This window comes from Equus przewalskii, chromosome 30 (assembly GCF_037783145.1).
Source record: "Equus przewalskii isolate Varuska chromosome 30, EquPr2, whole genome shotgun sequence".
Classification (NCBI taxonomy): Eukaryota; Metazoa; Chordata; class Mammalia; order Perissodactyla; family Equidae; genus Equus; species Equus przewalskii.
Window position 1 is genome coordinate 8,223,507 of NC_091860.1, and position 27,969 is coordinate 8,251,475.

General features: G+C 37.8%; 1 protein-coding gene across 12 annotated transcripts in view; it reads left to right on the top strand.

Annotated features, from left to right (window-relative positions):
- The window catches only part of ODAD2 (outer dynein arm docking complex subunit 2), a 186,821-nt gene that overhangs the window by 62,484 nt on the left and 96,368 nt on the right, over positions 1-27,969 (top strand). For all 12 annotated transcript variants that reach the window (XM_070600845.1, XM_070600848.1, XM_070600844.1 and 9 more), the window contains 6 exons: positions 9,850-9,996; positions 10,599-10,808; positions 14,366-14,608; positions 14,952-15,062; positions 17,121-17,275; positions 18,183-18,425. In XM_070600845.1, the coding sequence (XP_070456946.1) occupies positions 9,850-9,996; positions 10,599-10,808; positions 14,366-14,608; positions 14,952-15,062; positions 17,121-17,275; positions 18,183-18,425 (1,109 nt within the window). The remainder of the gene's footprint in view (positions 1-9,849; positions 9,997-10,598; positions 10,809-14,365; positions 14,609-14,951; positions 15,063-17,120; positions 17,276-18,182; positions 18,426-27,969) is intronic.

Below are 27,969 nucleotides of genomic sequence, written 5' to 3' on the forward strand. Positions count from 1 at the left end.
GACTACAAAAATGATTTGAGGGAGCTTACTCCTTGAGTTACTCTTGAATATATTCTTCATCTCAACTTAGGAAATGTTTATTTCTTCCTTATCAGCGGAGGTGGGGGGCATGGGGGTGGGTATTACCCTGTATTTCAGATAAAGTAATACTTTTTAATATCAAAAATTTTATTTAAAACAGTGAAAAACATTATTTAGAAAAATGTCCTGTCTTCATCTTGTCTTTCAAAAAGAAATTTTGAGAAAAGTGAGAGAAAGTAATATTCATTCAACCTTTGCATGTTTGAAACCTGATTGTGAAAATGAATACCTCCTTGCTGTAGAAAGGAATGTGAACTGCATAACATCTGAAAGGCTGACGGAGCCTGGAGATGTCTGAGAAGAAGCAGGGGCAGGAAGACAACTAGAAAAAGAATTGCATTAATTTAAGAAGTGGAAAAGCTTATTGGAAGCATTCTTCAAACCCTTCAGAAGCTAGTAAAATCGTATTTTACTGTGTTTTCTCCAGCTCTTAAAAGCTCACAAATGCAAATGCATGATAGAATGTGAAAATAAGTATTGGCAACTAATTACATTCTCAGGGGAGGTTTAATTGAAAAAGGAGTATATTTTCACTGCTTCTCCACAGTTAGATGTTTATGGCATTTGGTCAAAGTAGAACGAACATTTGAAAATCCTTTGACATAGCTGGTATTTAAAGAATAGCAATTGGCTAACATTTGTGGCTCTGTATGTTGAATATTTTGGCTCCCATTCTCTGGTATTCATTCTGAAAGATTTATAATCCTTTGGGGAGTGTGGTCAGTGACAAGAGTAGAACTAAATCCTGAAATGTGGAAAAACTAACTTTCCCTAATATAAAACTGTTCTAAAAAAAATCCCTCAAGCCTATGAATATGTTTCCAGATTTCAGAAAAAGCTGATGATTTACAGAAATTTTTTTCTGTAAGGATCTAACTTCTTAATGATAAATGTCAATTTTCCATCCTTTGGCTTCAAAATTGGCCTAGAGATAATTCAGGAAAATATAAAATCTTACCTTTTGGGCACCTGCTGCAGTTATGGGACTTTAAGAAAATTTATTTCATTGGTTATAGTGTAAATAGTGAAATAAAGCACAGAAGATGGAGATAGTCTAGAAGAGAAAAATTAAGAGACCTTGAAATGAAATGGGAAACAAGAATTGTGCTGAGTGTATAGGTAGAAAATTGCTACCAAAGACAATAGAATGTAAGAATAGCGGTCAAGAAGGTCCTCAATCATTCACAACTGAGAATGTCGACACAGTACATTCTTCTGTAGGGAGTTGGGCCTGGGGTGGGAGGATGCTCTTGGCTTGACTGAGGCATAATGCACCATTTGACAGCTTCTTGCTTTCTAGTCATGCTTGAGTCTAAGGCCATTGCCTAAAGAACTTTCTTTACCTGAAGCTCTTGGTTTGCATTTTCAGACTTTTGATACAGGAACCCAGCTCTGTTCTCTCAGGTGCCACAGGGGAACTGTCTGGCTCCTTTAAATCATTTAAATTCAGAAAAAGAGACTTGTTTAATGAATTGTCTTTCTTATTTTCTTTTTTCTCTAATATTTTCTTGAATTAATTATGGTTAGCATTTAGATTCTTCTTTACGGCTTACCAACTATCTGCCTTTTGTTTTCTAAAAGAGGCACCTGAAGTGCTAATGTGTGGGGGTCCTGTGTCCCCAAGCAAGGGAGTTCATGAAACTGATAGTAATAAGTAGAGGATTTATTATTTTATGTTTCAAAACCCACTGTAGGAAAATTGGTGGTGTTAAAATTTCTCCTGATATCGAGAAAAAGACACTAAGAGCTATAAGAACAAAACTTATTATTTTAAATGTGAATAGTAAAATTAAGTCTCTTGTCATTCTACACTTAATCTTGAATATATAGGACAGCCTAGATTAACCCTGAAGGAAAATTATGAAAATTGGAAATTGTCAGTGATGTCACCACAGGATAGTGGTTCATAACATTTTCAGAGATGTGGAGGGAATTTTCTGGAAAGGCTGAAGTCTAAAACCTTTCCCTCTTCACTTTTTGATGCTTGCCCTTAGTAATCCCAGTTCAGCTTCTTATTTTAAAAATAACATACAGTGTTGAATTCACAAGAGGATTTACGTGTGTGTGTGTGATTAGAAGGAGGGGGTTGGGCAGCTTGAATATAATTTCCATTTTTTTGTGCTATGTCTATATATTATGTGTGTGTGTGTATATATATATATATAGTATTGGATATGGCAATATAAAGTAATGATTAGCAAATGAAAATAAACATAGTTTGTAGGTGTCTTCCCTCAGGAAAGAGAGAAAGATTTATTTGAGGCCTTTGCTACGTTGTTTTGAGGTAGAAATTCACAGCTGTCTTTCATGAGCACCTTTTACAAAAATAGTGTATTCTTAGCTCCATTAGAAATATTGCTTTTGTGTCTTATGAACCATTTCAGTGCATATACTGGAACTCTCATTTACCCACCAGTCTTAGTAGCCGTAGAAATAATATGCACTATACTATGTTCTTCTGGAGGTTTTCAAAGCATTAATGATCAGTGGATGTTGCCTAAGAATTCTTGCTGCAAATTCCAATTTTAAGTTCCTGGCAGGTCTGCGTCACTGATCGATCATTAAATTTTTTTCATCTCTCAGATTGTTTTATCTGCAATGAGCACTTCCCTACTACTCTTTATATGTGGTGGTTGCCTAAGCAGACAGTGATTTGCTACATTGATTCTCATCAATGATTCTCTACACTGAGCCAGCAGTTCGCTCAAGACTGCAAAGCTTTCTTTTTTCCTCCTTCATCCACCCATCAGGTCATCTCCAAGTCTTAATGGAATTTCTTCCTCTTTCCTCAGCCCCCAGCGCTTACTCCACTTACCCTTGGTCCCAATATGGATTGTTGTATTGCCTCCCACGTGGTTTCCTTTTCTGTAGGTTTTCCCTGTTCCAGACCATTCTACGTACATCTGTAAGAGTAATTTCTGACATGGTTTGCATTGCAAGAACCCTGTTCAAGAACCATAGGGACTGCCTATTTCCTCTAATAAAACTCCCTTTCCTCAGTTGATCTTTCAAGGCTTGCCGCTTGACCCTATTTAATATACTAATACTGCCTAATGTTGTAGCTGTTTAAAGCAGATGGACCATCTTTAAACGTTGACTTTTTGTGTGTGTGTGTTTTTATTAAGGTTATAAAAGTTAACATCCTTGTGAAATTACAGTTGTACATCATTATTAGTCATGTTGTAGGTACACCACTTCACCCCTAGTGCCCTTCCCCCACCCCCCTTTCCCCTGGCACCCACCGATCAGTTCTCTTTGTCCATATGTTAACTACCACCTATGAGTGGAGTCATACAGAGTTCGTCTTTCTCTGTCTGGCTTATTTCACTCAACATAATACTCTCAAGGTCTATCCATGTTGTTGTGAATGGGATGACTTTGTCCTTTTTTATGGCTGAGTGGTATTCCATTGTATATATATACCACATCTTCTTTATCCAATCATCAGTTGCTGGGCACTTAGGTTGGTTCCATGACTTGGCTATTGTGACTAATGCTGCAATGAACATAGGGGTGCATGGGACTTCTGGAATTGCTGATTTCAGGTTCTTAGGATAGATATCCAGTAGTGGGATGGCTGGGTCATAAGGTATTTCTATTCTTAATTTTTGAGGAATCTCCATACTGTTTTCCATAGTGGCTGCACCAGTTTGCATTCCCACCAACAGTGTATGAGGGTTCCCTTTTCTCCACAGCCTCTCCAACGTTTGTCACTCTTGGTTTTGGATATTTTTGCCATTCTAACAGGTGTAAGGTGATATCTCATTGTAGTTTTGATTTGCATTTCCCTGATGATTAGTGATGATGAGAATCTTTTCATGTGTCTATTTGCCATCCGTATATCTTCTTTGGAGAAATGTCTGTTCACGTCCCCTGCCCATTTTGTAATTGGGTTATTTGATTTTTTATTGTTGAGTCGTGTGAGTTCTTTGTATATTATGGAGATTAACCCTTTGTCAGATAAATAACTTGTGAATATTTTTTCCCAATTAGTGGGCTGTTTTTTTGTTTCAATCCTGTTTGCCCTTGCCTTGAAGAAGCTCTTTAGCCTGGTGAAGTCCCATTCGTTTATTCTTTCTATTGTTTCCCTCATGTGAGGGGTTATGGTGTCTGAAAAGATTCTTTTGAAGCTGATGTCAAAGAGTGTGCTGCCGATATTCTTTTCTAGAAGACTTATTGTTTCAGGCCTAATCTTTGGGTCTTTGATCCATTTTGAGTTTATTTTAGTAAATGGTGAAAAAGAATGGTTGATTTTCATTCTTTTACATGTGGCTGTCCAGTTTTCCCAGCACCCTTTGTTGAAGAGACTTTCTTTCCTCCATTGTAGGCCCTCAGCTCCTTTGTCAAAGATTAGCTGTCCATAGATGTGTGGTTTTATTTTTGGGCTTTCAATTCTGTTCCATTGATCTGTGCATCTGTTTTTGTACCAGTACCATGCTGTTTTGATTACTGTAGCTTTGTAGTATGTTTTGAAGTCAGGGATTGTGATGCCTCCAGCTTTGTTCTTCTTTCTCAGGATTGCTTTAGCAATTCGGGGTCTTTTGTTGCCCCATATGAATTTTTGGATTCTTTGTTCAATTTCTGTAAAGAATGATGTTGGAATTCTGATTGGGATAGCGTTGAATCTGTAGATTGCTTTAGGTAGTATGGAGATTTTAACTATGTTTATTCTTCCAATCCATGTGCATGGAATGTCTTTCCATCTCTTTATGTTGTCGTCGATTTCTTTCAAGATGGTCTTGTAGTTTTCGTTGTATAGATCTTTCACTTCCTTGGTTAAATTTATCCCAAGGTATTTTATTCTTTTTGTTGCGATCGTGAATGGGATTGAATTCTTGAGATCTTTTTCTGTTAGTTCATTGTTAGCGTATAGAAATGCTACTGATTTATGTATGTTGATTTTATACCCTGCAACTTTGCTGTAGTTGTTGATTGTTTCTAATAGTTTTTCTATGGATTCTTTGGGGTTTTCTATATATAAGATCATGTCGTCTGCAAACAGCGAGAGTTTTACCTCTTCGTTGCCTATTTGGATTCCTTTTATTTCTTTTTCCTGCTGAATAGCTCTGGCCAACACCTCCAGTACTACGTTGAATAAGAGTGGTGAAAGTGGGCACCCTTGTCTTGTTCCTGTTCTGAGAGGGATGGGTTTCAGTTTTTGTCCATTGAGTATGATGTTGGCTGTGGGTTTGTCATATATGGCCTTTATTGTGTTGAGGTACTTTCCTTCTATACCTATTTTATTGACGGTTTTTATCATAAATGGATGTTGGATCTTGTCGAATGCTTTCTCTGCATCTATTGAGATGATCATGTGGTTTTTGTTTCTCATATTGTTAATGTAGTGAATCACATTGATTGACTTGCGGATGTTGAACCATCCCTGTGTCCCTGGTATAAACCCCACTTGATCATGGTGTATAATCTTTTTGATATATTGCTGTATTCTGTTTGCCAATATTTTGTTGAGGATTTTTGCATCTATGTTCATCATATTGATAGTGATCATAGTGATATTTCATATGATAGTTCATCATAGTGATATTGGCCTGTAGTTTTCCTTCTTTGTGTTGTCCTTGTCAGGTTTGGGGATCAGGGTGATGTTGGCTTCATAGAATGTATTAGGGAGTGCTCTATCTTCCTCTATTTTCTGGAACAGTTTGAGAAGGATAGGTATTAAATCTTCTTTGAATGTTTGGTAGAATTCTCTAGAGAAGCCGTCTGGTCCTGGACTCTTATTTTGGGGGAGGTTTTTGATTACTGTTTCTATTTCTTTACTTGTGATTGGTCTATTCAGATTCTCTATTTCTTCCTGATTCAGTTTGGGTAGGTTGTATGAGGCTAGGAATTTATCCATTTCTTCTAGGTTGTTCAATTTGTTGGCATATAGTTTTTCATAGTATTCTCTTATGATCCTTTGTATTTCTTCGGTATCTGTTGTGATTTCTCCTCTCTCGTTTCTAATCTTATTTATTTGAGACTTCTCTTTTCTTTAGTGAGTCTGGCTAAGGGTTTGTCGATTTTGTTAATTTTTTCGAAGAACCAACTCTTTGTTTCGTTGATCCTTTCTACTGTCTTTTTTGTTTCAATATCATTTATTTCTGCTCTAATTCTTATTACTTCCCTCCTTCTACTGACTTTGGGCTTTGTTTGTTCCTCTTTTTCTAATTACGTTAGGTGTTGTTTGAGCTTGTTTATGTAAGATTTTTCTTGCTTATTGAGGTGAGCCTGTATTGCAATGAATTTCCCTCTTAGGACTGCCTTTGCTGCGTCCCAAATAATTTGGTACAGTGTGTTTTCATTTTCATTTGTCTCCCAATAATATTTGATTTCTTCTTTAATTTCTTCAATAATCCATTGTTTGTTCAGTAGCATGTTGTTTAGTCTCCACATTTTTGGCCCTTTCCCAGCTTTATTCTTGTAGTTGATTTCTAGTTTCATAGCATTGTGATCAGAAAAGGTGCTTGATATTATTTCAACCCTCTTGAACTTATTGATGATTGCTTTGTTTCCCAAGATATGGTCTATCCTTGAGAATGTTCCATGCGTGCTTGAGAAGAATGTGTAACCTGCTGTTTTTGGATGAAGTGTCCTATATATATCTATTAGGTCCATCTGATCTAATTTTTCATTTAATTCTGTAATTTCCTTGTTGGTTTTCTGTCTGGATGATCTGTCCATTGGTGTTAATGGGGTGTTGAGGTCCCCTACTATTATTGTATTGCTGTTGATGTCTCCTTTTAGTTTTGTTAATAGTTTCTTTATGAATTTTGGTGCTCCTGTGTTAGGTGCGTATATATTTATAACTGTTATGTCATCTTGGTGGAGCGTCCCTTTTATCATTATATACTGCCCCTCTTTGTCTTTCTTTATCTGTTTTGCTTTGAAGTCTACTTTGTCTGATATAAGTATGGCAACACCTGCTTTCTTTTGTTCATTATTAGCTTGGAGTATTGTCTTCCATCCCTTCACTCTGAGTCTGTGTTTGTCTTTGGGGCTGAGGTGTGCTTCCTGGAGGCAGCATATTGTTGGATCTTGTTCTCTGATCCATCCTGCCACTCTGTGCCTTTTGATTGGAGAGTTCAATCCATTCACGTTTAGTGTGATTATTGAAAAGTGGGGGCCTACTGTTGCCATTTTATCACTTGTTTTCTGGTTCTTTTGCATTTTGTCCTGATGGAGAGCTGTTACTTTGTGTTATTGTCCTTCTGCTTATCTCCTTTGTTCTAGATTTTGTAACCCCTTTCCTTTTTTTGATTTTTCAGGAATGAGTTTCTTCCTGAGCAATTCTTGAAGAGGAGGTTTTGTAGTGATGAACTCCCTTAACTTTTGTTTATCTGGGAAAGTTTTTATTTGTCCACCATATTTGAAGGATATTTTTGCTGGGTAGAGTATTCTTGGCTGCAGGTTTTTGTCCTTCAGAGTTTTGAATATTTCATTCCAATCTCTTCTAGCCTGTAAGGTCTCTCCTGAGAAATCTGCTGATAGCTTTATGGGGTTTCCTTTGTAAGTTATTTTCTTCTGCCTGGCTGCCCTTAGTATTTTCTCTTTGTCGTTGACTTTTGCTGGTTTCACTACTGTATGTCTTGGGGTTGGTCTTCTTGCGTTAACAAAGTTTGGAGATCTATTGGCTTCTGTGACGTGAAGTTCCATCTCTCTTCCCAAGTTTGGAAAGTTCTCAGCTATTATTTCTTTGAACAGGCCTTCTGCCCCCTTCTCCTTCTCTTCTCCCTCTGGTATACCTATAATCCTTATGTTGCATCTCCTAATTGAGTTGGATAATTCTCGGAGAGTTTCTTCATTTCTTTTTAGTCTTAATTCTCTCTCCTCCTCTGTCTGCAGCATTTCTATATTCCTATCCTCCAAATTGCTAATTCTGTCCTCCATATTATTGACCCTACTGTTCAGAGAGTCCAGATTTTTCTTAATCTCCTCCATTGTGTTCTTCATCTCCAGTATTTCTAATTGGTTCTTCTTTCTAGTGTCAAGCTCTTTTGTGACACAGCTCCTGAACTCATTGAGTTGTCTATCTGAATTCTCTTTTAGGTCGTAGAGTTTTTTCATAATGGCAGTTTTGAAATCATCGTCATTTAGGTTATAGATTTCATTGTCTTTGGGATTGTTTTCTGGGTGCTTATCATTTTCCTTCTGTTCTGGAGATTTAATATATTTTTTCATACTGCTTTATGGCATGGATTTGTGCCTCCGCATAGAGATAGAGTTTAGTCGCTGCTTTCACTTGTTGCGACTGGTGTGTGTGGGGGGGCAGCTGTTTAGACTGCCCCAACCAGGAACCCTGTCAGCTGTTACTGACTGGGCCTGGACCCCTCCTCGTAGTCACAGTGGTCCTGTGGGGTCCCTCGTCAGTTGTGGGGGCAATTGCAAGGGGCCCTCAGGCTGCTGGTGCCTACTGCTGCAGGCCACCTAGACACGCTCCCTCCTTGTGGTCTGCAGCAGTGTTGTGGGCTTTCCCATCAGCCAGGAGCAGGGTCACCTATAATCTCCGATTTGTCCCTAACAGAGCCCACCAGATCACACGTCCACTATAGGTCCCAGCAGAGCTATGGGTATCTTCTGCAGTCTGTTGTTAGCTCACCTGTGCTGCTTTTGCCCCAGGGCCCTCCCACCTTGTGATTACCAGTCGGGACCTCTCCACTAGTGCTGTGCAGAGGCTTTCACTGAGGCTGATGTAAGAACCTGAAGATCCCCCCTGGGCTACGTAGCTGTTTCACTGGAGCGCTACTCTGCCCCACTTCACTCTCACGGGATCTCTGGGAGCCCCTTGCCTTGTCTGGGACACGGCCAGAGTCTGTGGGCCTGGCAGTGGATTGTAAGCTGCTGCCTTGTGGGGAATTCTGCTCTAGGGAGCTTCCTGATGTTCCGAATGCTGGGCGAGGCCTCCCTGCCAATGGCGAGCAGAGGCCCTCCCTGCTGGGCGGGTGCGGGACCCTGGAGCGACCCCCCGGGCCACAGAGCCAGGTGTTGGAGCTCCACCCAGTCCCCAAGCGCGTCCACAGGAAGTCCAGGCACCCCCTGCACCGACCTGTGTGCAGGAGACCATGAGCCCAGCAGCAGCTTGCAACCTGGAGCCGCCCAGGGGAATCCACCCACCGGGAGCTTCCCTTTGTCCTGGATTCTGGGCGTGGCCTCCCTGCTAATGGTGAGCAGAGGCTTTCCCTGCCAGGGAGTTGCGGGACCCCGGAGCCTTCCCCCGTGCCGCAGAGCCAGGCGCTGGAGCTCCAACCTTCTCCCCAAGCACGTCTACGGGAAGTCCAGGCACCCCCTACACTAAGCCGTGCACCGGAGACTGTGAGCCCAGTGGCAGCTTGCAGTCTGGAGCCGCACCGGGGGAATCTGCCCACCGGGAGCTTCCCTTTTTCCTGGATTTTGGACGTGGCCTCCCTGCTAATGGCGAGCAGAGGCTTTCCCTGCCGGGGAGATGCAGGACCCCAGAGCCTTCCCCTGTGCCACAGAGCCAGGCGCTGGAGCTCCAACCGTGTCCCCAAGGATGTCTATGGGAAGTCCAGGCACCCTAAATGTTGACTTTTAATTGGAATAATGTTTTATGACACTCTGTACAGCTTTTTCGTGTGTCAGCTCTACATGATTCATTTAACAAATTATAATCCACTCAGAGAACTTAAAAAAATTTCATCTGCTGTGTGTATGGGGAGACACACTTCCCAGTTCATGGATTCATAAACATTTAGTAAATTTCTGTGGGAGTGTGATCTTATTTAAACTTTCCATGGCCTTGCGTCTTCACAGGGAGGAAATCAGACAGCTACAGTGATTGCATTGTGTTCAATGAAGGATTTCAACTTAGCACACGAGACCTGCCAGTTGGCAATCAGGGATGTTGGAGGCCTTGAAGTTTTAATCAATTTGCTTGATACAGATGAAGTCAAATGTAAGGTGAGTGGCTTTGTCACAGTGGATGAGGAACCTGGTTCGTACCTTCTCAGGATTCTCTTAGCACTAAGTGTCCGTCTCTCCTCCTGCCTGTTTCGTGTTTTATCTACTATTATTACCGATAGCCTGCTACTTCTGTTGGCGGATCTCCTCATCTCTCTGCTTTTCGTCTTTCTCTCCTGGTTCTTTTATATTACAGTCATGTGTTGCTTAACAACAGGGATACATTCGGAGAAACGTGTTGTTAGGCAATTTCATCATTGTGCAAACATCCTAGAGTGACTTACACAAATGTAGATGGCATAACCTACTACCCACCTGAGCTAAATGGTACTAATCTTATGGGACCACTGACATATGTGGTCTGTTGTTGACCGAAATGTCGTTATGTAGCACATGACTATAGCATGTGCTTTTTAAATGATGAATGTTTGTTTACGTAACTAAAGGAAAATATGAAGGATATGTGTAACACCTTGGAATAGAAACTATTTCTTTAAAAGACTTAATTGGGGAAGGATTTTAGGTAGACTTGGAATTTTTAAAAGTATAGCACTGGCTATGTATTAAGCACTCATTCATCTGTAACTTTTTTTCTCATTTAGATTGGTTCATTAAAAATCCTGAAGGAAATCAGTCATAATCCTCAAATCAGACGTAATATTGTTGACCTTGGGGGTTTACCAATTATGGTTAAAATACTTGATTCTCCATATAAGACTCTGAAATGTTTGGCAGCTGAGACAATTGCGAATGTTGCCAAGTTTAGAAGAGCCCGGCGGGCGGTGAGAAGCCACGGAGGCATCACCAAACTGGTGAGTACCTCTGACGTTGTCATCAGCACACCAGCTGCCACCGAGACGTCAACTCCCTGCCGCCCCTCCTGCCCACTCCTGGACGTTAAATAAGCATAGGGTGTGTTCTGGGAATGCTTCTTTTTGTATAACATGTCCTTTAAAATTATTTTTGTATATTTACATTAGCAAGCGACCAAAAAACATGTTCATTTTTCAAAGAAATATAAATGTTAAGAGATAGATGTAGTTTTCACATTTCACACTGGTAGGGATATATCCACGTGTGTGTGCAGTGTTGGTAAGGGGGGGGGGAACCCTGCACTGTGGAAGACAGTCTGGTAGCCCATGCCGTCTGACGTGGTGACGTCACTGTGAGAACTGTCCCCCAAGAAGACAGTCAGAGCTGCAGGTACTTGTTTATCTCATTGTTATCTGCCAGAATGACAACTGAAAACTTCAGTGTGTTTTACAATATGATGTTAGTAAAATAATTTGCAGTATATCCATAAGAAACATATTTTGTTAGCTATCAGTATATGTTCTAGAAGTTTATTTAGTAAGAAGGTATAAATGTATATTCAATCTTATGTAAAAAATCATAACAAGATTAAAACCTGATGATACCTATGATCCCAATTTTTAAAGAGCCACCTAACAAGTATAGAAAAAACACTTGAAATATGTACACAAAATTATTCACAATGATTTTCTCTGAAGTGATTACCAGATTTCCTTCCTATTTTTCTACACTTGCCAGTTTGTTGTATAAATATTACTTTTATAATCAGAAAAATTTTGGTTTCAATAATTATCACTGAAAGAAAAAAGTTTGCATTCTGCTCAACACCTTGCCCCAGCAGGAAAGGCCTTCATAATGTGCAATATGGATTTGCATTTTCATCCTCCTTGGTAAGGCTCAGGAGATCTTGTGTGTCTCCCACAGCTTTTATCCTTCTGGATTGTCTCCACTTCTGCACTTTCAGTTCCCTAAGATGGGGGAGGTCTTGTTTATCTTAGTGTCATCCACAGCACTTAGGCCAGAACTTTACACATATAAAGGGTTAATAGATACCTATTGAATTAATGTGGATTTAATGTGAATATGTACACAGTGGAATGTGTACAGAAATTTACTAAAAGACATTCTGTGTATTCACTTGTAATCTGTAGAACACTATAAATTGTAATTATTTGCTTCAAAAATAAGATGACATAGCTGAAGAGATAGATGAATAGATGGTTAGCTCTATGGTAAAACAAATATGGCAGAATGTAAATTATAGAACCTAGGAGGTGGATATATGGATGTTGCTGTACAATTACTGTACAGTTCATTCAACCTTTGAGTACATTTGAAAATTTTCATAATAAAATATTGGAGGAAGGTGATTATTACTATGATTATCATTATTTAGCTTAAATAATGAAATCACATGGTAGGCTGTTGTGGCTGTCCACTGAAACTATTGCCATTAAATTATAAGAATGAATAATGTAATATAAAACTAAACTATGTTTTTATGGAAGTCTTATGCATCATATTTGGGGACCTGGAATTTGGACAACTGTACTAACCTTGTCAAGACAGAAATGCACATTTTAATTTAATTTTAAATAATAGCTAAATTAGGAACAGGAAAGACCAATACTGGATAGACTAATAATAAGCTTGTAATCGCTGAGTTGATGACACATCTGGGAAGGACTAGGATTGGGGATCCATTGTTGGTTTGCTAGGTATGAGGCCGGGGTAGATGATGTACCGCCAAGAGCCCCCAACTAAAACTGGAAATGAAGGAGATCACTCAATACCGAGATGAAGTGGTGAGCTGGTTGTGGCACCAGAGCAAGGGAATCAAGTTCAAGATCAGAGAGGGAGGAGGGCGCTGGCCACAGTGGAGTTTGGGCACCTAGATGGAGGTCAGCCTCTGGAGAGGCAGGCCCAATAAGAAGACTTGGCAGAAGACAAAGTCTGAGCAAGCAGGGAGAATGCATCTAGGCAGTGAAATATTGTAAGATCCAGTGTTGTTGGTCTTGTGGCAAGTTTCTCTCTTCCTCTGTATGTATAACCTACTTAATCCTTTCACTGAAAACTATTTCAAACATTTCTTGAAATGTGTGTGAGGTGCAGAACTAGGAGGTGGGAATATAAATATAAATAAATGTATGTCCCTGACCACAGTGATGTCACAGTCTTGTGGTGGTGAAGATGTGGGGTTGGGGGACTACAGGAAAAGATGTAAGTGTAATGGTTAGTTTTAGGTATTTCCTGGGTGTCAGCACTGAAAATAGTGGAGCAACAGCAGGGGCGGGTGATCAATTGACTCTGCTTGGAGGAGGAGGGTCAAGAAAGGCTGGAGAGAGGAGTTGCTGCCTTTGCTGAGTCTTGAAAGGTGAGTAGGTATTTGTCAGGAGGACATACCAGGGAAAAGCATTTTATGAAGATGAAGCCGTGTTGGTAAAGGCCCAGAGCTGGGAATCAACATTGTGTATTTGGAAACTACAGGTAGTTTAATATGGCCATGTGAGATGGACTGAGTAGTGAGAGATGAAGATAGAGGTCCAGGGTGATCACACAGGGCCTTAGCCAATGAGCTATGGAGTTTGGACTTTATAGAGAAAATGAGGGAGTCACTGTAAAAGAGATGCCTTTAGGCTTTCTGCCTATGTTCAATCCCATTATCTTAGAATTTCTTTCCTGCATTGATGTTGCATCCCCAGTAGACACCTAAAGGCCGTGTAAATATTTCTCACTCCTTGTCATTCCTTGGGCCATAACTAATTATACCATGAGTGTACACTGGACTCAGCACTGCTCCTACCAGATCTCTCTTCCAGGAATTTGGAATTAGGAATCAGAGACTCTGCTTAGTCTGGGCTACTCCTTTGTAAAATTGGGATTGGTGGTCATGATTATGTGGACAGTATCCATGGAACTTGGCCTGCAGAAAGAGAAGAATGGAGTAGACACGTGTAGGATAGACACCTCTGGGAGACCTGGCTTCACTTCGTCCATGAAGTACACTGACACTGCTATAGCCAGATGAATTGCCTTTCCCTTAAGATCTTCCGTGACTTTGTTTATTGCAAAGAAAAGAGAGGATCCTGGCAGCTGTGCCATTTGGTTTGGTTGCTTTTGGTAGCACAGGTGGAGGGCTGGAGTTCTCACGTTTTTAAGAAGGTGAAATCCATTCATCTCTTGCTAGAAAGTCCTAGTGACTTTAGAGACCTTAATTTTCTGAGATACCAGGGCTGGTGATGTGGTTTACAAATCTTACTAATGTAAATGTTAGAGTCGTGTTAAGAACATACTATCTTGGTGGGATTAAATTTATTGTGGGAAGGAAACATGAAAGCTCCCAAATCTGGGTGAAGGTTGTTTTGAAGGGTTTTGTTGGTTTTGTTTTGTTTTTTTGTTTTTGCTTTCACTGGCTGCTGTGTAGTATGAAAGTTAATTTTTAAAAGTGTTCTTATTTTTGGTGGAGCTGAGCTTGGTAGCAACCCTGTAGCTATTGCAGAATGCACTGTTATATGTTAAAGATTCCCATGTCCCTTGTATTTACCTATTCTTGTAGGTCGCTCTACTTGACTGTGGGCAGAATTCAACAGAGCCTGCTCAGTCGAGTCTGTATGAGACCAGAGACATGGAAGTGGCTCGCTGCGGGGCACTGGCACTGTGGAGCTGCAGTAAGAGTTATGCAAATAAAGAAGCCATTCGGAAAGCCGGGGGCATTCCTTTGTTGGCTCGGTTACTGAAGACTTCTCACGAAAACGTGCTAATTCCGGTGGTGGGGACGTTGCAAGAATGTGCGTCAGAGGTACTCAGGCCAGTGCTGCTTCCCTTGCTTTCACTTACTTTGATTTCTTTAGTTGAAAATAACTTTTAAGGTGGTCATGACAGCCAAGGGTTCTTTTTCAAGAAGTCAGCAATTTTTTAGAAATTATATCAAACTAATAGAACATTAATTATGTTGGTACCTGTGTGATATATTTTTGAAAATGTTGACTGAATTCTCTTGTCATTATATTGATGTGTTAAACTTAGACTGTGGCGTTTATTTACCAAGAAAGTTTGTTCACTGTAACTATTAATGAATGTGAATATGTGCTTATTATATTCATGCATTATACACCCATAAATACTTAAGTTTCTTTTCCTAGGAAAGTTACCGAGCTGCAATCAAAGCAGAAAGGATAATTGAGAATCTGGTCAAGAACCTGAACAGTGAGAATGAGCAGCTGCAGGAACACTGCGCGATGGCCATCTACCAGGTCCGATGGACTCTGCACAGTCGTGGTGTTCTTCTTCATCTAGTTTAAGGCAGTGTTTCTAAACACGAGGTCTCATTCTCTGGGGGTGGGATGCTGTATCTGCATTTTTAACAAGAACCCCCAGGGATTTTCATGTACTCACAAGTCTGAGAACCACTGTCCTGTGCCCATGACAGATGCCTCCTGTATATGTCAGAGAGAAACTTGCTTCAACGTGTGTGGTTATTTACAATTCTATGAGACACTTATATATCTTTGTCTGCTAAAATGATTTACTTAGTGTAAAATATCTAAATACTTACCTGGTGCCTCTATGTTGCTTTTTTTTTAAATTGAGGTAACAGTGGTTTATAACATTATATAAATTTCAGGATGATAATTAGACTTTGGGTGCTGAACATGATGTAGTCTACACAGAAATTGAAATACAGTGATGTACACCTGATATTTGTATATTGCTTTTCATATATCCTATTCAAACACAGTGGTCTTGGGAAATTTGTTTCCTACCAAGGCAAGATGGATGAATGAGTGCATGTGTGTCTGTGTTCCTGTTTTATCTTTTTGTTAATTTACTTATTTTAATCTTTATTAACTTTATATGGGTTGTAAATTTCATGATATACTAGAAAACAGATTAGAATAGCAAAGGGTAAGAAAAGATGGCCTTGACAAATTACTATATGACTGGTTACTGGCCACGCCAGCTTCTACCTAATTGGAATAGATTTCCAAAATAAGTTTCGGGAATAGAACGTATTTTAAAATGTGCCAAGTGAGAGAGTACACCACGATGATAAAATCGGAGAAGGGGCTCCTGTCAGTAGAGGGTTGTATTAGTTTTCCGGGGCTGCTATAACAAAGGACCACACACTGGCTTAAACAAAGGAAATTGGTTTTGTCACAGTTCATAATAGGCTAGAAGATCAAGGTGTCAACAGGGTTGGTTCCTTCTGAGGATTCTCTCCTTGGCTTGTAAATGACCGTCTTCATGTTCATGTGTAATTCTCTGTCTTCACATAAGTCCTTCCTCCGTGTCCTGATATCCTCTTCTTTTAAGGACACCAGAGCCAACCTCAATGATCTCGTTTAACCTTACTTACCTCTTTAAAGTCCCTATCTTCAAATACAGTCACATTCTGAGGTATGGGGGTTAGAACATATGAATTTTGAGGGGACACAGCTTATAACATGGATATATAGCCTTGATTTGTATATCTGCCTCCTATGAGTAAGCATTAAGGGTCAGTTAGAAATAGTGATTAATTTTTGAAAGTTGTAGCTGAAACAGAACTGAAAGCCACACATAGAATATAACATGGCAGGTGACTCATGGTTTATTGCAGTGACAATTTCTTCTAGTGGCCCTCATGAATGATACATGACATGCATCTGTCTTACATGGCCTCAGAGACCAACTGTATGCTTAGGATGATAGCAAACCTATACTAATTATCATCTTTTGGCTCTATAACCTGGCAAGGATGATTGGTTGGGAACATCTATACAGTACATATTTATTTGAAAGGGTGACACAAACATGGATAAGCATATTTGAATAAAATGTCACTTGCTATTGATATAACCCACTCCTCTGGGCATAGAAACTCTATTGGGGAAATTTCTTGTCTCTTACACTTTTGGGGTCATCGAAGATCTGACTGAATCCCTAGCACTCATCCATCTTCTCTACTACATTTTCCCAAGATTCTGTGTTGCATCACTGCAGAAATCCTCTGTCTATGCATGTGACATTCTAGATACCATACCAACCTTTGCCTGTGTCTCAGTGGAAGCCAGGCTACCTCAAAACTGGCCTGGGAGAATTGCCAAGTATGTAGAAACTGCTAGACATTGTCAAAACGCCATAAGGGAAGAGAGATACTGTTAGGATAGCCATTATAAAAAAGAATTATATTTCACTTGGAGGCTCCTTCAGAAAATGATACTCTCTGAAAAGAAGTGTCAAAGCTACTATAATGGCAACCTCCTTTAGGAATTACTGAAAGCTTGATATGCCTTGATCACTGACAGCCTCTGACTTGACTTTTGTTGTAGTGTGCTGAAGATGAAGAAACCCGTGACCTGGTTAGGCTGCATGGAGGACTTAAACCTCTGGCCAGTCTGCTCAATAACACTGACAATAAAGAACGGTTGGCTGCTGTGACGGGAGCCATATGGAAATGTTCCATCAGCAAAGAGAATGTGACCAAGTAAGAGAAGGCATTGCAGTATTCTGTAATAAAAGTATGGCCACCGGGGGCCGACCCATGGCCGAGTGGTTAAGTTCACGTGCTCTGCTTCAGCAGCCCAGGGTTTCGCTAGCTCGAATCCTGGATGCAGACATGGCACCACTCATCAGGCCATGCTGAGGCGGTGTCCCACATAGCGCAACCAGAGGCACTCACAACTAGAATATACAACTATGTACTGGGGGGCTTTGGGAGAAAAAGAAAAAGATTAGCAACAGTTGTTAGCTCAGGTGCCAATCTTTAAAAAAAAAAAAAAAAAAAGAGTATGGCCACCAAAACACATTTTTGTAATTTAATGCTATTTTAATAAAGAGTCAATTCTAATGCTACTCCTGTAGTTTTCATAGATGTACAGTCTGGATTAAGTTGGCAGGATTAAGGGATTCTTAGTAATGAAAGACTCCTACTTCCTATCTCACCACCTGGCAGTGGTCATTTTCCAATATGACTTTTAAAGTATTTGTAAACTTTATGATCATTTGATATAACAGGTTTATTTTGCTTTGTTCATGTAAAATAGTCTCTGTAACATGGGGGAAAAAACCCTCAGGGTAGTGGAATCACTGATGCTCAGATCTGAAAGAAGTAGTTGTCTTAGAGACTGTGCAGGCTAGTGGTTAAGGGCACATGTCTGGAGCAGATGGCTGGCTGTGGATGTTGGCTTCACTATTTACCAAGCTTCACATTAGCCTTCTGAAAATGAACATTATAGTAGTCTCTACATCATAGGGTTGCTGTAAGGATTGAATGAGCATATAGTTGGCATTTAGTAATTTTTAGTCATTTATGTTATCAGCTAACTTTATACCAAAAATAATACTGCTTCCCCCTTTCCCCCTCTTCCTCCCTCTTTTTCTGATGAACTTAGGTTTCGGGAATACAAAGCCATTGAAACCTTGGTGGGGCTTCTGACTGATCAGCCTGAAGAAGTACTTGTGAATGTGGTTGGTGCGTTGGGAGAATGCTGCCAGGAATATGAAAACCGAGTCATTGTCCGGAAATGTGGTGGTATTCAACCACTTGTGAGCCTCCTCGTTGGAATAAACCAAGCTCTTCTTGTCAATGTCACAAAAGCAGTTGGAGCTTGTGCACTAGAACCTGAAAGTATGACGTAAGTGGCCCTAGAGACTGGAAGGTTTTATCTGAGAATGTTCGGGGAAACACTTGGTAGTCATGGAATAGTGTCATCACTTAAACTTGGTGTGCGCTTAGACGTAGAATGAAAAGGTAAAATGTGTTTACATCTAAATAACCACAAGGTTACCAAATCATGACTTACAGAGCCAAATTGTTGCCCTGGTTGAGCTGGAGGGCTGAAGCTGGGCATATTGGGAGGATTTAAAATACCCAGTAATCAATTTCCCATGCAGAAACCTTAATACAATAAAAAAAACTTTTATCTTCCTCCTAGAGAAGAATTGTCTATCCATCTCTCTGACTGAGATCCTAGGTAGTTCTAGGTAGCATTTCCATAGTATCCTTCTTGTTTCTTGATTCAATCCAGCAAATGTATTTTGAGCCTAAGAACTATGAACTGATGAGGGGTTGAGACAAAGGATTTTAAGCTATGATCTTGGTTATTAAGAAAATTCTTGCATAATTAGAAAGAAAAGACTTAAATATGGTATAATTTAAGAACAATAGCAAGATGCTATAGACATTTTACATATATATATGTGTATATATGTACACACCCACACTTACACATGTATATGTATATATACATATGTATGTATATATATGTGTGTGTATACATATGTATGTGTATATATGTGTGTGTATATATGTGTGTGTGTGTGTGTGTGTGTGTGTATAACATATACATATGTATGTATATATAAAGTCCAGAAAGGGAGGAACCCGTACAGGTCAAAGTTGTTGTATTAGGGTTCTCCAGAGAATTAGAACCAATAGGATGTATATATAAATAGAGAAAGGGAGAAAGATAGATTTATTTTAAGGAATTGGCTCATGTGATTGTGGAGGCTTGGTGAATCCAAAATCTGATGGGATAGGCTGGCAGGCTGGAGACTCAGGAAGGAGTTGCAGTTTGAGTTCAAAGGCAGTCTGCTAACAGAATTCCTTCTTCCTCAGGGAGGTCAGTCTTTGTTCCATTAAGGCTTTCAACTGATTGAATGAGGCCTACCTTCCTTATGGAGGATAATCTACTTTACTCAAAGTCCACCAATTTAAATGTTAATTTCATCCAAAAAATACCTTCACAGAAACGTGCAGAATAATTTTTAACCAAATAGAGACCAAAGAGAGACACAGAAGTAATTTAAAATATAGAATAGATGATGAGATGGCAGTAAATAAATATTTATTAGTAAATACACAGAACTAGTTTGTAGAATTTTATGAGAGGCTTGACTTCTGGTTAATGACAAAAAAGAGCAAAAGTAGAAAAAAATCATTTTCCCCCAAACAAGGAAATGGCCCCAAATCCAAATCTTAAATTTGAAACACACCTGCAAAGTGCTGTGAATTATTGACCTGTCTGTTATATGGTGACAGCTTGCACATGCCTCTTCAGATCTCAAGATTTCCCCCCAAATAAGTGTCATGGTTGTGAGATGCACTGCCAACTTTTTTTTTTTCATAGAGAGCAGAATCTAGGGGAGTGAATGGGCCTTGGAAGAAGTGAGGAATTTCCCATCAGAGACCTAGTTTTGCATTATAAAACATCAGCAGAAGTGGAGCCTAAGGAAAAGTCATATGGACATGTCATCTTGTATTGTCTACAGCAGTCTTCTAGCCCAAGGAGACTGCTGGAGACACTTTGGAGTGAAAAGGATACTGGAGACAATGATTGCCAGAATGCAGCACAATGAAACTATAAATTTTTCAAGATTTGGAGTGAGCCAGATTGACTGTTTGAATGCTCAAAACTGAATGGAGATATGTTCCCAGGGCAAGGAGAATTGCAGATTTTTGTGGGATTGTGTTGAGGTAATTCATCACAAAAGAAAACAGATAAATTCAGACAAATAATTTCACCATAATCACAAGGCTATAAAGGCAATATACTGCCTCTTAATAAAATTGCCAAAAGAAATGCTATAAAGTTTTACAAAAAGACTTTATAAGGTAACCTAAATAGTTTAAAAACGCAAGAGGTCAGAGCTCAGAAGAGGAATAGAAAAATTGTTTAACTAAAAGCCTGGATAGAGGCAAAAGACGGGTAATAAACACAACTGAAAACAGGAATGTGGTGTATAGGAAATACAAAATAAAATGAAAAAATATATTAAAATTATAATAAAGTGATAAATGTTGAACCCAAGGAGATCCAACATAAATGTAATTGGTGTTCCTTAAGAAGAGGTTTGAACCAATGGAATATCGTCTTACGTAGAGATATAACAGAAGAAAACTTTTTTGTGGGTCTGTAGGTCAAAACACCTGAGAAGATTCTAGTAATATTCAGAATGGCCAGCAGTAACACATCCTGGTAAAATTACTTGCATTTCAAAAATAAAAGAAAAAATAAGTAGGCAAGAGAAGCAAATCATCAGGACAGATTGTCTGCAAACTGCCCCACAGCTTCTTTTAATATCAAAAAACATTGATTGAGGGGTTAAATTCCTCAGACTAACATTCTCAGAGAGAGAATATTGCCCAAGAATTTCACATCCAGACAAGTTGTTCTTCAAATATGAAGGCAATAGCACATTCTCAATCGTACAAGAAATTAGTGAATATAGTACTGACTAGCTCTTCTTGACAAAACTGCTTGGTTACCAAAATCTTGTCAATCAGGAAATTACTCAAAGTATTTCAAAACAGCAAAACTATGGCTAAAAGGTACCAGTGGAGACCATTGAATTCACTTAAATATTACACTAAGACAAAACAATGGAAGAATTATCTTTAGGGGAATCATCTATGTTTTATAGATATTGATAATGATAATGTAATAATACTGCTGAAAAAATAAAAACAAAGTCAATGCAGAGTAGATGAAAGGTGTGCAAATTTTATCATCTTGCACATAAATAAATTAATAGGTACTATTCAAAAACTTTATCTATCTGTCTGTCTGTCTATCTATCATCTGTCTGTCTATCTCTCTTACCTATCCATACCTCCTTTTATCTAGCTATGGACATAAAGAGATATCCAAAATAATTTACATTAGCTGTTAACGATTATTATTCCTGGATGGTAGGATTTGGGATCATTTTTTGCTTTCTTCTTTGTATTTTTCTCTACAGTCTGTTTGATAAATGTGTCATCTTTACAAAATCAAAGTTCTTGTTTAATACCTTGTACAATCTCATTTTATTCTGAATAGTGTATAATGATTAAGAGTATACATTCTGAGGGCCGGCCCAGTGGTGCAGCAGTTAAGTTTGCATGTTCTGCTTTGGGCAGCCCAGGGTTCGCTGGTTCGGATCCCAGGTGCCGACATGGCACTGCTTGGCAAGCCATGCTGTGGCAGGCATCCCACATATAAAGTAGAGGAAGATGGGCATGGATGTTAGCTCAGGGCCAGTCTTCCTCCCTGAGCAAAAAGAGGAGGATTGGCAGCAGATGTTAGCTCAAGGCTGATCTTCCTCAAAAAAAGAAAGCATATAGATTCTGGAACCATTGCCTGGAATGTCAGTCTCAGCGCCTACCAAACTATGTTTCCTTCAGCAAATTTTTAAACTACTTGGTGCCTTGGTTACCAAATACATAGAATGGGGATAGTAATGATACCTATCTCATTGGATTGTTGTAATGATGGAGTGAATTAATATATGTAAAGAGCTTAACACTTTACATATCGTGCTAGGTAAGTATAATATATAATATCTATTAAAATCTATATATTAATATATATTAACATATAATAAGTGCTAAATGTTGGCTAGTTTTGTTCATGTAGCTGTAGCTTCAATTAATAGCAATTTAAGATGATATAGATGAAAAGAAAATTAAAGTCAAACTGCATAGTATCTGTACTCATCTACAGATGAGTCCCTTAAGTCTGTGTTTCTCTGGTATTAAGTTAATCATGTTATTTAACTTGCTATGAATTGAGAACAAGGGGACCCTAAATGGTGAATGACTCACTTTAAACTCTTACCTGCAGTCAAGGAGCTTTGAGGGTGTGGCATAGACATGTAAATAGGCAATTATAATTCAGGCCTTTGTGCATCATGCCAATAAATTTGGATTTTGTTTTAAAGTTGATTGAAGATTATTGAAGGATTTCGAGCATAACTTGAGAGAGAGAAACTTGTTAGGGGATCACTGCAGGCCAGGGGTGAAGGTGATTAAAACTAAGCCTGTGGAATATAATGTAATAATGAAATTGACAGATTAAAGAGATATAAAGGGAGAGAATGGATAAAATCAGGTGAGTGATTGAACAGGAGTTGTAAAGAAGAGGGAGGAGTCATGAATGATACTCAGGTTTCTGACTTGGGTAAGTAGTGGATAATGGTACCACTTACTGATAGAGGGAATGTAGCTGGGGGACTGGTGAAGGAAGACTGAACTTCACAAGGGGAGAAACAAAGTCACTTTGTTCGTCGTTATATATTCAGTGCCTGATCCAGTCCCAGGCTCAGGGTAGGCACTCAACAAACATTTATTGCTAAATGAGTGAATGATGAATTCAGTTATGTTTGGGTAGACACTGAGATTCTTATGGCACATCTATGTGGTAATGGCAACTAGTCAGTTGGATATTCATGTCTAAAGCTTACATTAGAATGTGGGTTAGGCATATAGTTTTATAAATAATTGTTAACTGAAGTCATGGATATATATGAGAGCTTGTGAGGAAGAGAAAGGGAAGTGAAAAGAGAAGGACAAAAACAGAATCCTGTTGAACCCAATCTTTGAAGAATGAATGGACCAAAGGAGAGGTATCTATAAAGAAACTGAGACGGATCAGTCAGAGTTGTGAGGGAAACTAGAAGAGTGAGTTATTTAAAAAACAAAGGAAAGATAGTGTTTAAGGAGAGAAAGTGGTCAAAAGTGTCAAATTTTATGACAAGGCCTCGTAAGAAAAAGACTAAATCGTTATTTCTTGTGCAATGAGGAGGTTGATGAATCCTTTTGTACTTGTAGTTATGGTATTCCCACAAATGTTTTTATAAAGGCACTAAGGCAGTTTCAGAAAACAGTGTTTTGAGTTTGGTAAGGATCCAAACACCGTTACTCTTGGCATCATATTTCAGACATGGCTATTACTGCTAGATTTGGAGAATTTATTGTGTCTTTGAGCTTTAAGTTAAATGGTAAGGAAATGACAAACAAATGCCTTTCCCCTGTGTAAGTCATACATAATTCGTAGGTTAGGAACTTGTTTTAATGATTAGCAGTTTTATGTTTAAATGATTTGTCTGTGGCTATGGCTAAAACTTAGGCTGCATATCAGGATAAATATATACTCATAGCACAGTTTTCTTAACTTTGTGCAATAGAATGCATAAGCAATTCTCTTCCCTTATATATTTTTCAGCAAGAATAAGAAACATCTTAATAACAACAGTTTGGCCACTCAATCAAAAATGACTTCTAAGAAACCATTGATTTCATAAAACTCTATTGACTTTTTTCAGTCTGCTTCAGACTAATGCTTTTAAAAACTTAATATAAATTCTTTCATATTAATTATGCCCTTCGTTAGTATCTAAAATGGAACAACAGGTACCCTAACATATTCAGTTCATGAAAAAGTAGATTTATGCACACTGAATTTTCTTTTCTTGTTGACTTTTAATGTCTATTTGACATGTACAGAATTCATCTGGAGGTAATTTGGCCTTCAAGTATATAAAATCACACCAACATTGCTAAAAACGGTTAACACTTATGTGTTGAGGAATGTAATTTTCTCATAAAATGCTATAAAATTTCAAACAACTCAAAAATACTGAAGCTAAAAAGAAGTATCTGTGATTTCTTTTCTACACCTCCAGATCTTTACTTTCTTTTTTTTAATTTCTTTTTACCTTTGATTGTGAAACAGTGTTAGACTTATGGAAAAGCTACAAAAATAGAAAGATTGCAGAGTACAGAGAGCTTCCATATACCCTTCACCCAGCTTCCCTTAATCTTAACATTTTACATAACCATAGTGAAATTACAGAAGTTTCGTTTGTTCAAGTCTAGTTTTTTTACTTTTTTTTTTTTTTTTTAAAGATTTTATTTTTCCCTTTTTCTCCCCAAAGCCCCCCGGTACATAGTTCTGTATTCTCTGTTGTGGGTTCTTCTAGTTGTGGCATGTGGGACGCTGCCTCAGTGTGGTCTGATGAGCAGTGCCATGTCCGCGCCCAGGATTCGAACTGACGAAACACTGGGCCGCCTGCAGCGGAGCGCGCGAACTTAACCACTCGGCCACGGGGCCAGCCCCATAGTTTTTTTACTTTTAAGAGTGTTTTAAAATTTTATTCATGTGGATTTTGCACAGTTTTGTTCAGTTCGTTCCTAAGTATTTAATCTTCCTTAATGATGGCACAAATATTTCTTTTGTGCCTTTATATCCTTCAATTGATTGTCTCTATGAACACTGTAGAATTTTGTATGTTAATCTACAGAATCTTGCAGAATTCTCTTAATGAGTTCATTTTATTGTTAGTTCTCTAGCACAGTTGTGGACACACTAAGTCTCATGAGCCAGAACCTGTTTTTTTTGTAAATAAAGTTTTATTGCAACCTAGTCATACTCATTCATTTATGTATTGTCTCTGGCTACTTTTATCCTACAATGGCAGAGCTGAGTAGTTGCAACTGAGACCAAATGCCCCACAAAGACTAAATACTTCCTATCTAGCCCTTTACAGAAAAATTTTCTGAACTCTCCTCTACAGTATTCCAAAGAGTATTTTACTTCTTCTTTACGAATTCTTATTCTCTAAGTTGATTTGTCCAATGTCATTTGCTAACTCCCTAGTACCATGTTGATTAATAGTGGAGACAGTGGCATCTTTGCCTTGTTCCTGATTTTAATGGAAATGCCTCAAGTGTTTCTCTATTAAGTAAAATTATGTCTTGAGGGCTAAAGTATATATATTTTATCATGTTAAAAAAACTCTCAATTTCTATTTTTAGAGTTTTTTTTGTAATCAGATGTAGGTATTGAATTTTGTCAACGGCTTTTTAAGCGTTTAGGGAGATTATGCTCTGTAGGTTACATTATGATTTTTCCCTTATGTCTATTAACATGGTGAATATTAATGTGTTTCCAAACATTGAACCAACCTTGCATTCTAGGAATAAGTTTCACTTGGTCATAATGTGCTGTTTTCTTAATGTGGTGTGGGATTCTGTTAATGTCTTATTTAGTAATTGTGTAATGATATTCATGAGTGATATTGATGTGTAGTTTGTTTCTTTTTCTTTTTACCATCTTTACCAAATGTAGGTATTGAAGTTTTCTTTTATTTCAATACTCTGCAATAATTTATTGAGTAAAGGGAGTACCTAGGCTTTCAAGGTTGATAGAAATCTACTGTGCAATCACATGAGGCTACTGTGTCCGTGTTTGCGTGTTTATTGTTATTATCTTTCCCTAGTTCTATGGAAACTGATCTATTTATGCTTTCTACGCTAATAGGGACTCTAATTTTGGCAAGCTGCATTTCCTTATACAGTAATGAATTTCATTTAGGTTATCAAGTTTATTTGAATAATGATCTGCAAAGTAATGTCCCATGATTTTTAAATTTTGTCTTTTTCAATGGTTATTTTCCACTTGTTAGTTTTATTTTTGTATAGGTGAGCTTTCTCCTTTGTTTTCCTGATCAAGTTACCTAGTATAGTTGCTCTATTTTGACTTTTTTCTGAAAGAAAATTTTATTAATTAGATGTACTGTTCTATTCTCTACCTCATAATCTTTTTTAATCTTATTAATTCCTTATTGCTTTCTTTTGGTTTATTTTGTAACTATTTTTCTAATTATTTGAGCTGGGAAGTTATTTCATTTATTTTTAATCTTTTCTTTAAAAATAATGAGTAGTTTGTGCTATGAGTTTTCCTTTGACACTGCTTTAAATGTCCCTCATAGATTCTGATATGTATTGATTTCATTATCATTATTTTTTAGAAATTCTTTAATTTCAGTTTGTATTTTCCCTTAAGCCCAGGAATTATTTAATAGAATTTTTTTTTTTTTGCAATTCCACAAGAAAGAATCTTTTTGTTGTTGTTAGATGTTTCTCTTCATACTGTTTTGGTCAGTGTGTTGATTGTTTTATTTCTACTTTTTGTGGAACTTACTGATGTTTTCTTTATGAGCTAATACAAGATGAATTTTTAGAAAGCATCTATGGGTGCTTGGGATGAAGATGTATTCCCTGTCAACAGAGTGTAGAGTGTGATGTCTAGTCTTAAGATCCACTTGCTTGTGTTACTTAGGTCTTCTATCTCTACTTATTTTCTGTGCATTTGATCTGTCATACTGAAAGGAATGTATTAAAATTTTTTTATTAATAGTGTGCTTCTATCTATATCTTCTGAAATCTCATGTAGTTTTTACTTCTTAAAAGGAGGTCTATATTATTTGGTGCATAAATGTTTCTAATCATTGTGAATTGTGACTTTTAATATTCCAAGAGCTGTTCTTTGTCATGTTTAATGACTTTTGGCTTTATTTCTACTTTGTCTAATATCAGAACTTTTCCCCTTGCTTTCTTCTTTTTTCTATTTTCCTGGAATATCTTGGTCTACCCTTTATTTTCAGTCTGTCTTGAATCACTTTCTTTTAGATGTGCCCTTTTTACAGTATATAAGTGGGTCTTGCTTTATAAGCCAAATTAAAAATACTTTTTCTTTTAATAAATGAGTTAAACCAGTTCACACTTATTGATATGACTGATATGTTTGGTCTCAACAATGTCATGATATCTGATAATTATTCATATCTTGTTATATTTGCTGGTTTTTTCTCTGTAAGATTTGTAGTCTTTGCTCTTTTTTTGTTGCATTTAGAAAAGTTTGCATTTTTGTTTTGTTCTGGTTGTTATCTTTCTACTTATGAATTTTTCTAATACCCTCTTTCTCATTTTTGTTATGTAGGTATTTCCTATTTAGTTTCTCAGTTTTTACTGGTATCTTTTAACTTCCACCTATTCTGTATACAATAATCAATGGATATATTCTATTTTTCTCTTTCTTCCTTTTCCTCTCATTTTCAAGTGCATTATTTCTATTTCTACTTTGCCATAATATATAACATTTGAACATTATTATTTTTCCCTGGTCTCTGCTCTTGTTTTAATCTTAGATCAACAATTTTATATATATGTGTATACATACATATATATATATATATAAATGCTCATCATCAGTTTTTTGCTGAAGTCTTATAGTCGTATTAATTGTTTGGAACTCATCTTCTAACAGAATCTTCAAAAAGTGCTCATGGGTGCAGAATTCCCTAAGTTCATGTATATTTAAAATATTTTTCTTTTTTTCCCCACTTTATAGATATGGTTGACAAATTTAAAAATTGTGTATATTTAAGGTGTAAAACATGGTGTTTGACATAGCATACCTTGTGTAATGATTACCACAATCAACCTAATTAACATGTTTAACATGTCTATTACCTCATACAGTTACTATTTTTTTTTTAGTGTGTGGTGAGAACACTTAAAATTTACTCTGGTAGCAAATTTCAAGTATACGATACACTATTATTAATATAGTTACC